This window comes from Astatotilapia calliptera, chromosome 14, assembly GCF_900246225.1.
Source record: "Astatotilapia calliptera chromosome 14, fAstCal1.2, whole genome shotgun sequence".
NCBI lineage: Eukaryota > Metazoa > Chordata > Actinopteri > Cichliformes > Cichlidae > Astatotilapia > Astatotilapia calliptera.
Genome location: NC_039315.1, coordinates 27,436,531 through 27,449,919, shown reverse-complemented (window position 1 = coordinate 27,449,919; position 13,389 = coordinate 27,436,531). Strand labels below are relative to the sequence as shown.

Genomic DNA, 13,389 nt, shown 5'->3' with positions numbered 1-13,389 from the left:
GCGATATCTTCTAACTTCTAACTGATTCTGGTATTACCGCGGGCGATATGACTGACACGGATGATCCACCTCAACTGTGAATGTCCTATTAGCAGGTTTGGCGCCTTCCTTCCATCTCTTTGCTTCTTTCTTGATCTCGCTGTCTTCTGCCTCTTCCCTATCCTCTGAGCTTTATCACTAATCCCTAACCCTGCTTACTACTTCACCTCTGACATGAGCAGCAATAACCAACTACTGAAGGAAGGAAATGGGTGTGTGAGTCCGAGTGTCTGTGTGAGTGCCTGAACACTGCTGAGCAGCACATCAGGAAGGAAGCAGTTAGCTATGACACACATAAACATTGACACAAACACCTATTTTAATCCACGTTTTATGGTGACACTGTTTCTTGGGGACTTTCTTTCTGGAAAAAACCCCACTCTGAAAGTCAAGTAGGTTATTACTAGAAACTTTCATTTTAGTGTAGATAGTCTTTCATATACAGTACTGTGCAAAAGTCTTGAGGCACCCTTATTTCTTTATATTCTATTAAGAAAATGGAAAATAGCATTTGAAACATGTGGAAACATACATGGAAACACAGTATATAAGGAAAAATCACCATTTGCACATTTCTAAGGTGCTTGTAAGGCCATCTTTGCTGTGACCTGAGACTAATTAAAGAGTAATTTCTTTAAGCAGTCTTCAGGAATAGTTCTCCAGACTTCTTAAAGCTCACTCAAAGCTCTCCTTTGGATGTCACACACTGCTTCAGTAAAGTTGAGGTCCGGGCTCTGGGGAGACCAATCCACTACTGATTGTGTTCCACTGTGTGTTTTTCTAACCGGGTATGTTTTTACTGCTTTGGCAGTGTGTTTGGGATCATTGAGCCTCCACCATGTTTTCTAGATGGGTGTAGACACTCCTGTTGTACCTCTCGCCTGACCTCCTCTATACACACTCATGATTACAAATTTAGATTAATTACTCCACAAGACTTGTTGTCACTGATTTTCAGTCCAGTTCTTGTGTAATTTAGCATATCCCGGACTTTTCTTCCTGTTCCCTTCCTTAAGAATAGCTTCTTGACAGCCACCCTTCCACTGAGACCATTTCTGATGAGGCTTCAGTGAGCAATAGACGGATCGGCTGAAGACTCGGGTACATCGCCTAACCCTGTATTAACATTTATAGCTGAAGACATGAATTCTTAGCAGAAATAAGGAAACACTTATTGTAATTGGAAAGGTTTCTGCAGTAGTCCAGATCCTATTCAGCCCGGCCCTTACAGCCCTTGAAGCACAGTAAACATAGAGAACATAGAGAAGCTGAAACAGCAAAGGGAGTTTCACACTCCTAAAACTCTTCTCATATCTTATAAATGGCTCCTGTAAATAATGTATGTATTCATTACTAACAAAGCCAGTTACAACCCTTTACGGTGAGAGCAGAAAGCCACATCACAGACATCTACAAACACCAGCACTCTGCGCTCATCGCCTGTGAGACTAAATCAATTGCATGCTGCCTTTTGTTGCAGCTTCTGATTTCTTCAAAACCACCCAAGTTACAATTAGCGCAAACCAACGGGCCACACAAAAAACATTCAGTGGAAATCACTGAGCATTCATTGATTCCAGTTTCTCAAATGTCATTAGCTGTTTTGTTGTGTGTTGTACATAATTGTAGTTGGGAAATCTTTAGACCTACAAAACAAACAAAAGTCTTCTCCTGGGCACTCGGACATTTTAACTAATGTTCTTTTTTTCTTTTGCAATTTGGGGGTTTTGGACACTGGGACACACTGGCTTGCTTTCAACTGCAATTTATTTTCTTCGAGTTTTTACAGAGGAAAAAAAAAAGAAACCTAGAAAGTTTAACAAATGTAACATCTGTTCTAGAATTTCGGGTTAAGGTTGCGGTGGCTCAACAGCCTCTCAAAGCTGCAGACTTCCCTGACCCCAGCAACCACCTCTAGCTCATCTGGAGGGACTGAGACACTCCCAAGCCATTCGAGAGATATAATCTCTCCAGCGAGTCCTGGGTCTGCCCTGGGGCTTCCCCAGTAGGACATGCCCGGAATACCTCACCAAGGAGGCGTGCAGGAGGTATCCTAGGCATGATGCCCGAACTACCTCACCTGGCTCCTTATGATGTGGAGGATTTGGCTCTACTCCAAGAAAGTTCAAAACTTGCAAAGTGCCTCTTAAATTTAGTTACATAAAATCACTGTCACTTAGTAATTTATCATCACTTCCATAGAGTGTTTAAACCCACCAAAGTGCTGGCTTTGCCTGCACCAATAAGAAGCAATTGTTGTTGCTGTAAATCCAGTTGAAGCCTCTGTCCATTATCCGTGAGTGACAGCGACCTTAATATGGACCAAAGGATCAGTTAAGAAGTGCAAGAAACAATTACAGACACAGAGTCAGACATCGGCTTGGGGTCAGTCCAGCTCTCATGTAAAGGTCACTGAAGTCATGGCATTTTGATCAAAGAACGAAATCCAGAGAACAAAGCAGAGTCTGTGTCCAGTCTGTTGCTGGAAGCCCGAGAAAATTGTCTCCTTCTGCACCATCTCCCGTCCAAAAACGACTCCCTGACAGTTTTAGCATTATTCAACATGCCATGCACAACAAATTGGCGGTTTTGCAGCACGGCAGAGCCGCTCTCAATATTGCACCCTGAAGATTCGTTTCGAGTGTTTAATTACTTACAGAGCAAATTCATTTTAAAGAGGGAAAGAAAGAAAAGAAGAAAGAAACAAAGGAAGAAGTTGAGTTTCACACAGGCTACGTGCTGAACAGCCTGCAATTTCACCAACAGTGAAGTATCAATCAGTTCGGCTTAGAAGCAAACTCAGAAATGATTCAATTAAGCAGCTGCTCTCGTCTGTTTATATACCTTGTACTTGCTAGGTGAAATGTATTTCTCAGATAAGTATACAGCATAATTAGCTCTTACAGGGTCGGGTTATTGTGCTCCACATCATGTAGGATTTCCAAACAGCACAAGCCTATACAGAGATTTCTATAGAGCAGTAAGGTCTCCTTTCCTCTCCACTTTCTTTCTTTTTTTCCATTTTCATCATCCTCTCATCTGCCTGTACTCAGTTAGGAGACAGCGCGTGTTGGTATGGAAACTGGCTTATAAACCTTTCAGGTTGCCAACGCACTAACTCACATAGCAACCACCAAGCAACCTCTCAAAATTTTGCTTTGTGATTTTTGATGAACAGAAGTCAGAAAGGTTTGTTATTTATGCTGTTTGGATTCTGCTGGCCGTGACACAACGCACAGCTCCACTGTTCACACAAAGAGCTTTGGATTTGTAAGGTGCTGTGACCGTTTCAGTGAAATAATGACTCCCACAACATCAGGCTCGAAACTGACTGGTGTATAAAATGAAGCGAACCGAGCATTGTTTGAAAAATCAGTCACAGTCATATTAAGACCTTTGCTTATGAGACACTTTGATCAAACTGTGTAAAAAAAAAAAAAGAGGCCTGCATCTTGAGAAGTGAAAGAGGGTTTGAATCAGAGGAGTGTGGTGAATACATGCTGTACAAAGGTGAAATATGTGCATGTGTGTTTTCTGCGCTTTTTTCCCTCATCCCGGTTGCAATGTTATTGCAGTTTTGTGCGTTCAAATTCATTGTTTGCCAGAGCTATGCCTCGCAGAGGAGACTCGCGTTGACAAAGGCACTGCAGTGTTGAAACACGTTATCAATACAAACAGAGCAGCTCGCCCTCAAGTGCATGTGTGATCGCCTGCGTGACTTTCCAAAGGAGGGCGTGTCGTTGTTGCCTTCCTGCTGTTGTTTTACTGCTTGTTTTGTTTAAGGAAATTAGTTATGAGTAAAAATAAGTTTAAGTAATTTTCACACACATGCTCAGACATACACCTCCCTCTAAACTGTTAGTCGCACGCTACTTGGAGTATTTCTTTAAACCGAGCAACTTCACCGTAATGGGAGATGACAGTGTTTCAGTACAGGAATCGCACCAGTAAAAACGCCCACAGACAGAGTGATTAAAGGTTTGCACATTGCTCTGTAATGGCTTTGCAGTGAAGAAAAATCGGTGGGTGCTTCATGATCATATTGAGTATTTTAGCATGTGGCGATCAATAGCAAATAGTTGTGGTTTAGGGGTCGTGCACGCTCAGTGTTTCGATTACAAGTACAGGTCGCACGTTGAGAGGCAGTCTGGTCCGACTCCGAATGACTGCAGTTACTAGTCTGCAAATAGCTGCTGTCTAATTTATAAACGCAGACTGATTGCCAGAACATTGCAGCCGGTCTGGGTCAGTTTGCACTGATCAGCACAGTTTGTCTGCAGTACCTCTCATTGGAAGAGGGGACTCAACTCAAGTGGTTGCCAACTGGTTTTATTTTGGTTAAATTCATATACATATATATATATATATATATATATATATATATATATATATATATATATATATATATATATATATATATATATATTTATATATATACATATGAACCTATATAATTTTGTAGTTGAATTACTGTCCTGCAAAAACTACACTGATCAGGTGCAGCATTATGATCTCTGACAGGAATAACACTGATTATCTTGTTGTCATGGCACATGTAAGTAGATGAGATGTATCAGTGAGCGAGTGAACATTTTGTCTTCAAAGCTGATGTGTTAGAAGCAGGAAAAATGGGCAAGCGTAAGGATTTAAAGAAGTCTGACAAGAGCCAAAATGTAATGGCTAGATGACTGGGTCAGATCATCTCCAAAACTGCGGCTCTGCAGTTCCCAGTCTGCAGTGATTAGTATCTATCTAAGAAATGAACAGTGGTGAACCACCGACAGGGTCATGGGCGGCCAAGGCTCAGTGATGGATGTCGGGAGCGATGGCTGATCTCTGCGCCCAAAAGACGAGCTACTGCAGCTCAAACTGCTGAAAAAGTTCATGCTGGTTCTGATAGAAAGGTGTGTGAATACACAGTGCATCCCAGTTTGTTGTGTACTGGGCTGCAGAGCTGCACACTAATCAGGATGCCTATGCTGACCTCTGTCCACCATCAACAATGAGCACTTCAACTAGTTTGATGAATCACATTGTCTTTTATTTCATGTGGCCAGTTGAGCATGTGTGAGCGTTGCTTATCTGGGGATCACCTGGCACCAGGATGCATTATGGGAAGAAGGTAAAATTCAGTGTGATGCTTTGTTCTACAGGGAAACCTCAAGTTCTACCATCCATGTGGTTGTTACTTTGACACATACCACGTACACTGTAAAACACTACTCCCTGATGGCTGTGGCCTCTTTCAGCAGGATAATGTGCCACAAAGCAGAAATGGTCCAGCAATAGTTTGAGGAGCACAACAATGAGTTTGAGCTGTTGACTTGGCCTCCAAAATCTCCAGTTCCTCAATCTAATCAAGCAACTGTGGGATGTGCTGAACAAGCAAGTCTGATCCGTGGAGGCCCCACCTCCACTGGTGCCAGATACCAGAACACCCATTCTGGGGTCTTGTGGAGCATATGCCTAAATGCGCTAATTTGACAGCAAAAGGGGGGCCGGCACAAAATTAGGCAGGTGGTCATAATATTATGCCTGATCGTGCCTATAGCTATTTTTGGAGGAATTTCTGTGCGTGTAGGAGTGAGATTTGCAATTTTCACAGATTTATCACAGATAGTTGTCAACGTTACTGCATTCAGTTACAAACCATTCGCAGACTCACTCCTGCTTAATGCCACTGTCAAGAGTCAAGAGTCAAGACATTTCATTGCCGAAGTTCCTTGTGTAAAGTCTCGGTAATTTTTGAGGTGCCTTGGCCTCTAAGCTGTTTTTCCTAGTGCAACTGTAACGTTATTATTAACTCCTGTAGACAGACTTGCCTTCTCCATCCTGCAGTTTGTGCTTTTATTACTCTATTTATTTATTACTTTTATGTGTTATTTATTTATATGTCCTGTTTGCGGTTTGTCATCCCACTGGTTGCATCAGATGGCTGCCACCGTCTGACCCTAGTTTTGCAGGAGTGTTTCTTCCTTTTAAAAGCAGGTTCTTGTTACCCACTGTCAACCAGGGGTTGGTCGCTTTAATCAATAACTGGGTGTCTGACATTTTACTAATAGGTTCCATGATGGATTGTTTCAGCACTGCGTGCATAGCTAAGGTAAAGCATTGTGCATTACATGAGGTATGACTGCTATTGTGCACAATAAGTCGTCTTTGTGAGGTGGTTCAGATCCATTTGAGTTTTATCAGCCTTATCTAACAATCTTATATTCCCACTATGAGCATGATCAAGTAATTCCTCTCTTTGTCCTTACCTGCTCCACACACAGTAGAAACACTTCTCCAAATGCACTTTCCTCATCAAGCGGAGCACATCCCATCTAGAAAAAGGAATCGCTATTGTTTTACAGAAAAGGGTCAAGTTGCACAGCCCCCCTTTCAAGCTTTGATGGAGGTCCAAAATGAAAGTAAGACAAAAGAGGGCTGATTTTGGAGAAATCTGCATTGAAAATGAATCCTTTCATTTACATTCTAGTGATATTCTCAGAGAAAAACAAATAGTGAAATGTCAGTACGGTTGTAAATAGCTGTAATCTACCAGCTGTAAGGCTGTTATCAGTCTTTAATCACATGGTACTATAATATGTACATAAAACTGCATAAAGACTGCCCTGTAATTAGCATCGTAATGATACAGTTAAATAGAGAGATAAACATAACAAAACATAAATACATCATTGTCTTAACTCTGTTTGGCTCAGTCGCATCGGAGAGGGCGCTGCTAGTGTGGAGGATGAGGAAGACTTACATTCAACTGACACCTAAGTGTGTGTGTGTGTGTGTGTGTGTGCATCAGGATGCTGTTAATATATCTCCACCATTATGTAGATTAGCCCTATTCCCCTGAGTGCAGCTTTACTGTTTAGTGCTTTCAATCACTCAAAGAGAGTCTGGACAAAAGCGAGCTCTGGATTTCAGCATATACACACTTCCAATCACAGTTTTTTAATAAACATTATATAAATCTCATACATTCACATATATGTTTTATTCATAAAGACAATACACAACTATTAGAGCGCGGTTACTGGCTGGATCATCATCCGATCCCGTGTTCACTGATTACTAATTATGGCCCTTCACATTGGATTCAGGCTGCCAGAGTTTGTGTGTGTGTTTGTTTTACAGGTCTGTGTGTGAGAAAGAGCAGTGGGTGGGTTCACGGGGTGGGTTTGTGTGTTGATTGCGTTTGAGCAGCCCTGGTTTTAATCAGAAACAAGAGATCAATATTCTCTTCAGCTGTACTATGGCAGCAGTAACATGGAGAATTGTGTTTCCGTGTTTGCGCGTGCGTGCGCGTGCGTGCGCGTGCGTGCATGTGTGTAAAAGGTAATCTAGATCACCGAGTCCACGGCAGATGAAGAGACAGTCTTTGAGGAGAATTTGCTTTGAACTAACCCATTTTGAGGTGTTTGTTTGTAGTTCTGCTTGTGTTTCTGAGTATATGTAAGGGCCTGCTCTCCTGCCTCTGTGAGTGTGTGCCATACAGAGCTGATGATATGAACTGTGTGCTGTGCTGATTATGTCTTTGTGTCTTGCAGCTATTAGCCAACACAACACAGTCGATACAGTCTGAGCTTGTGCTGTACTGGAATAACCCTTCACTGTTTACAAAACAGGCAGTCGCTGGGTTTGATATTAGAGCATTTTATATCCGAGCACTCTCACCTCAACATAACCCCATGAGCCAGGGCTTAACCTCTGACTGCCTGTGAACTCAATAAATTCATAAAAGGATTCAACTGGGTTTGGTTCTTAAATTTAGTGTAGTGATAAATTCATAAAATAGCATGTGCCATTGATTATTTGTCCAGCATGAGCTTGTGCATTAAAGCAAAAGTACTACTCAAAGACAAATAGCCATTGCTATACACTCTATGTGATTTTGTATGAATGCTTAACCTTCTTGAATTTATTTCAGACAATTTCAGCCTTCAGTGAACACATCACAACAGTGCTTAGTTTTGATTGTTTTTCCAAACAATTACCATTATCTTTCCCGAGTCAGGCCAATTTTCAGCATTTGAACCGAAGCTGCTTACTTCATTTGAATCGGTCCGCCGTAATCCCGCACTGTGGCTGTCTGTCTGTGATAGCTTCAAATCTGTACTCAGTTAAGTGGCCTAGCTGTTGTCAAACTATCATACAAATACCTACAATGTATTAAAAATAACAAGAATTACCAGCAGAGTGTTGACTTGATACGACTGCTTAAGAAGAGCATCCGCTAACATGTGATGTGACTTTGTAAGCGTGCCTAGCCATGGTTTGTTGTGAGTTTGACAGACTTGCATTGGACAGACTCCTTTTAGTCTGTTTGACAGCTTCATGCTAAATGTCCTGTCGCTGTCAGCATCGCTCTAGACTCCGACATGATAAATCTGCCGGCTGATTAAAAGCATCGAGCTCCGGTGGTGTGTGACTGTGTTTCTGCTAAGCTGGTTTTTTCGGATAAATTAGGGTTCCTCCTGCTTTTGATTTTCAGGATTTATTTTCAAAGATTTTATTCTGTTTTATTTAGACTTAAGAAAACTCTATCAATAATAAATGCGGGTGTGAAAAAATGAAAGGGCCAATGATGTAATTGAGTCTTTTTTGAGTTTTAAATGATTCTTCATCGATTTTTATTGCCTTTGAAACTGTGTGCGATGGTAGGAGACCCAAGTAACACCAAAGCATTCTCACTTTTCTTCTCCTGTTGCTATATCATAAAAACTGTAGCCTGAAGGTTTGTGCACAAAGATTTCCTTTATCAGGTCACGTGATATGATTAAATGTTCCAGAACAGCAACCAAATTTAAATAAAACAAAATAAGACTTTATCAAAAACCAGAGGATGTTGTCAGATATATTTTAATTATCTATGCTTGTTACTTTTGCAACAACAGCTCTTCCACATCTAACTTCGCTGATACGAATTTTCATGAATTTCCAAATATCTGCAAATAAATAAAGTTATTTTAAGTGGTTCCACAAATAACCTGATGTTTTGGGGTTATTTTTTTTTTTTGGGGGGGGGGGGGGGGGGGGGGGGGAGTTTCTAAAGTCTACATAGATGTCAAGGAAAAGGGACGGTGAACTTTTAAACCAGAATGTGTAACACAGTCCTATGGAGTGAGAAGTGTACCGATATTCAAGGACAAAGGTGACGTGCAGAACTATAGTAACTGCAGAGAACTAATGCTGATCAGTCATCTTATGAACAACTGGGAGAGCGATATTGAAGCTTGGTTAGAGACTTGAGATGATGATAACTGAGCTGCAGTATGGCTTCATGCTGAGGAGGATCACTACAGATGTGATGTTTGCTTTGAGAGTGTTAATGGAGAGGTATAGAGAAAGTAGGGAGCAGGTGGAAGAGAGCCTGGAGAGGTGGAGGTATACGCTGGAGAGAAGAGGAATGAAAATCAGTAGAAGGAAGGCAGAATACATGTGTGTGAATAAGAGGAAGAGAGGTGGAAAAGTGAAGGTGCAAGCGGTAGAGACAGTGAAGCTAGATAAATTTTAAATACTTGGGATCAGCCATCCAAAGCAACGGACAGTGCACAAGAGAGGTGAACAGGAGAGTCCAGGCAGGGTGAATTGGGTGGAGACAACTGTCAGGGGTGATGGGAGACAGAAGAAGCAGCAAGAGTGAAAGGGAAGGTTTACAAGATGGTGAGACATGCTGTGATGTGCGGTTTGGACAGTTACTGGGGCAGAGCTGGAGGTGGCTCATTGGGAGTGACCAGGATGGAAGAGAATGAGGACATCAGAGGAACAGCTTAAGTCGAGCAGTTTGGAGACAAAGTTAGAGAGGGAAGGCTGAGATGGTTTGGACATGTGCAGAGGAGCGACGGTGGCAATGTTGGACAGATGAAGTTGCCAGACAGAAGGAAAAGAGGAAGACTGCAGAGTAAGCTTCATGGATGTAGTGAAGGAGGACATGCAGAAGTTTGGTGCGACAGAGGAGGATGATGGGGACAGGGTGAGATGGAGCCAGATGACCAGTAAGGTTGTGGATGGATGGATGGCACAAACACATTTCTGACCATAACAAAAATACTGGATTAAATTAAAATGGTAAATGGCCTGCATTTGTATAGCGCTTTACTCAGTCCCTAAGGACCCCAAAGCGCTTTACACTACATTCAGTCATTCACCCATTCACACACACATTCACACACTGGCAATGGCAAGCTACATTGTAGCCACAGCTGCCCTGGGGCGCACTGACAGAGGCGACAGAGGCGAAAGGTCAAAGGTCAGCTTCAGTGTGACATGACGCTGTGCAAATAGGAAATAAATCTATACAGAAGGTGAGCTTGTGATTATATTTCTGAGTTTGGTAAACACTGGCTGATGATTGTAGAGATTTTCTGTGATGCTCGGTTGATGACGTTGATGATGTTAGGAATGCATCCATGTTTTAGAATTTGTCGCTTCTTTGTAGCCACAGCCACATTTGAAGCATGCCTGCAGTTTTGTTCCATTAGAATTGGCTCGTGAGCAAATACAGGAAGTTTTATTCTGTCTCGGCGAACTGACAAACCAACAAAAAGCAAGAAAACACAGGTAACAAAGCCAAGTAAAATCAGTTTAACCTGACATTTCATCACTATATATATGTTCTTATATATATTTATATATAAGAACATGTTGGCAGAAGCAAACGACAAAACCGAGATGGTAATTCTATTTCTTTTTTTGAAGTCGGTCCATTATGTGTGTCTTTATAACAGTGTTCCCTTCAGCGTACATACTGACAGTAGAGAGATGAATCATGGGGAGGGTTTGAGGGAGGCGGTAAGACCCAGAGGAGGAACATAGAAAGAGAGAGAGAGAGAGAGAGCGAGCATGAGAGAGAGGTGGGAGGAGAGAGGAGGAGGGACTGTGTTCACTCTCAGCTCTATGCCTTGCAGCTCGTGGAGTTAGCGCGCCAGTGTGCGTCTCAGCCTGCCAGCGCGAGTGTGTGCTTCGGTACTTCGCCGTGTGCGCGAATGTGTGTGTGACTCCGGCGCTCTCTCTGCGTACGACAGGTGGAGATGACATGACTGCGCTTGAGAGGAAGAAAGGAAAGGACCTGTAAGGACTTCACAAACACGTTCACCTTTTTTCTCCCCTCCTACATTCCCTCACACACACCTTTAAATTCCTGCACTCCTCAGATGTAGGAAGAGATAAATTGTTGTGTCTAGGAGTGTGTGTGTGATGGATTGGAAATGCTCCTTTGCCAGCAGCTTATCACTTAAAGTCTGACAGCTGGCGTGCACAAAGGACAACTCAAACACGCAGACACACACAGAGGTACTCACTGCTGTTTTTGATCCCTACAGACGTGGTCAGCAAGTGTTCCTGCGTCCTGACGAGAGTTCAGCTCCAGCCCTGAGTGCCAGACAGTCCACCACGCTGTCTGAACAACTCCAGGTAGGATCTGCTCTCTTCTCTTCTCTTCTCTTCTCTTCTCTTCTCTTCTCTTCTCTTCTCTTCTCTTCTCTTCTCTTCTCTTCTCTTCTCTTCTCTTCTCTTCTCTTCTCTTCTCTTCTCTTCTCTTCTCTTCTCTTCTCTTCTCTTCTCTTCTCACACTGCCTGAAAAACAGGATGTAATATCCTCTGCACCCTATGCCCTCTATTCTGTTTCATCTTCCTTTCAATTATAAACAATACTGATTTTTTAAGCATTTTCCTCCTACTCTCCAGTTTTCCCAATATAAAATCTTATCATCCTTTTCTTTGACCTCCCTTTAACATCTGTCGTCCCCCCTCTCTCTCTCTCTTTTTTTGACCCTCTCTATTTTTTTTTTTTTTTTTTTTTGGGGGGGGGGGGGGGGGGGGGGTTGCTAATGATGACTTTTTGTCTGTGGAGGGTAAGTTTCAGCTCCTGTTGCTTTCTCTCTTTTTCTGTTGATTGAGTCACTGAGAGGCTTTATTACTTCTCTGGATGTGTGTGTGTGTGTGTGTGTGTGTGTGTGTGTGAGAGAGAGAGAGGGAGAGAGAGAGTGAGTGAGGGGGAGGTTGGGTGGGGGGATAAGGGATGGAAAGATGAAACATAAAGCAGCTATAAACATGAAAGGTAGGAAATTAAAGACAGTGCCTTTTTTTCAATGGCAGATGAGCCCTGTGCACCGTAGTCTCTGTTCACTTGTGGTGTGCTTGTTTGCACGTGTGTGTGGGTGTGTGTCTGTGTGTCTGTGTTTGTTTTAGGCTAACAGTTAAATTGCCGCTGTTTGTTCTTGCGTCCCCAGTTCAACAAGCCTCGTGTTGTTTCATCTTTCCTACTCCCCCCTGCATCCTGTCGTCCCTACTGCTCCTTATTTTGCATTTGTATGATTTATGACACGCAGATGCATAAAATCTAAAATTGCTACCCTCTGTTATATTCACATGTCCCGTCAAGCATAGTGTTGGGAGTGAAATTAAAAAAAGGAAAAAAAGAAAGAAAGTTTGATTGGCTGCCAGTGTTGACATGTTGTGCTCAGATTCAATTACCTAGATATATGCTCACAGGGGTGCAGGTGCATGTGCAGTGTCACACACGCGGGTTAGGTGATAAACATAAAGAAATGCTTTATCCGTGTCGGTGTTTCTGAGAACAAAGACGTGTTGGACACCTAAACATGGGTCTGAAAAATCCACTTTTTGTCCACATGTTGCTTCATGTAAAAAACATTACTACCTTTTGTGTGTTTGACTGCAGCGACGTACTTCTTTTATTCTTGCGGCTTTCATTCGTACACACCTGCCTGCAGGTACGGTATATGTGTATCTGCCTTTACGCTGCCAATGCATTTGTGCGTCAGATGTCCACGTACGTGTTTCCGCACTCAGGTCACATGGCTGAAAGTCCTGTCCAACTGCATTCCTCCCTTACAGCCTGTTTTGTTTGTTAATGGTTAGTTGTCGTCACCCGTACTGTAATTCCTTGTGTGATTTGGTCTGGAGGAAGCGTAACGCCCTGCAGGAGGACGACCTGAAGCGTCACAGTTGCTACAGGTTACAAATGTGCATTTTAAAGGGAGAGAAAGTCTTTGCATTCATTTTCTTGAGTGCAGTTTTGTCCACAATAAAGTATTTTTGTCACACCATGGATCTAACAGTACTCTGGATGGCAGATAAGTAGGAGCTGGAGGGGTGGAGGGCGATTAAGAAGAACCTCAGTGTTCGTATCTCTGCTGTCATGCATGAGATTTGTGAGTTTATACAGTAATGGAGTAAAATGCATTCAGTTATATGCTGGCTTGTACGTGCCTGCGAGACAGTGGGGCAGTAAAAGCAGCAGACTCATCTCTCCTCAGTCTCCAGTGAAACAGATGTGAGGATTAGTTCATCAGGGAATCGGAGGATATTTAACAAAATAATTATTTT

General features: G+C 42.5%; 1 protein-coding gene across 1 annotated transcript in view; it reads left to right on the top strand.

Annotated features, from left to right (window-relative positions):
- Window positions 1-13,389, top strand: part of pde2a (phosphodiesterase 2A) — a 201,588-nt gene that overhangs the window by 72,810 nt on the left and 115,389 nt on the right. Inside the window, exon 2 of the mRNA XM_026192065.1 lies at window positions 11,361-11,451. Coding sequence (XP_026047850.1) covers window positions 11,361-11,451 — 91 coding nt within the window. The remainder of the gene's footprint in view (window positions 1-11,360; window positions 11,452-13,389) is intronic.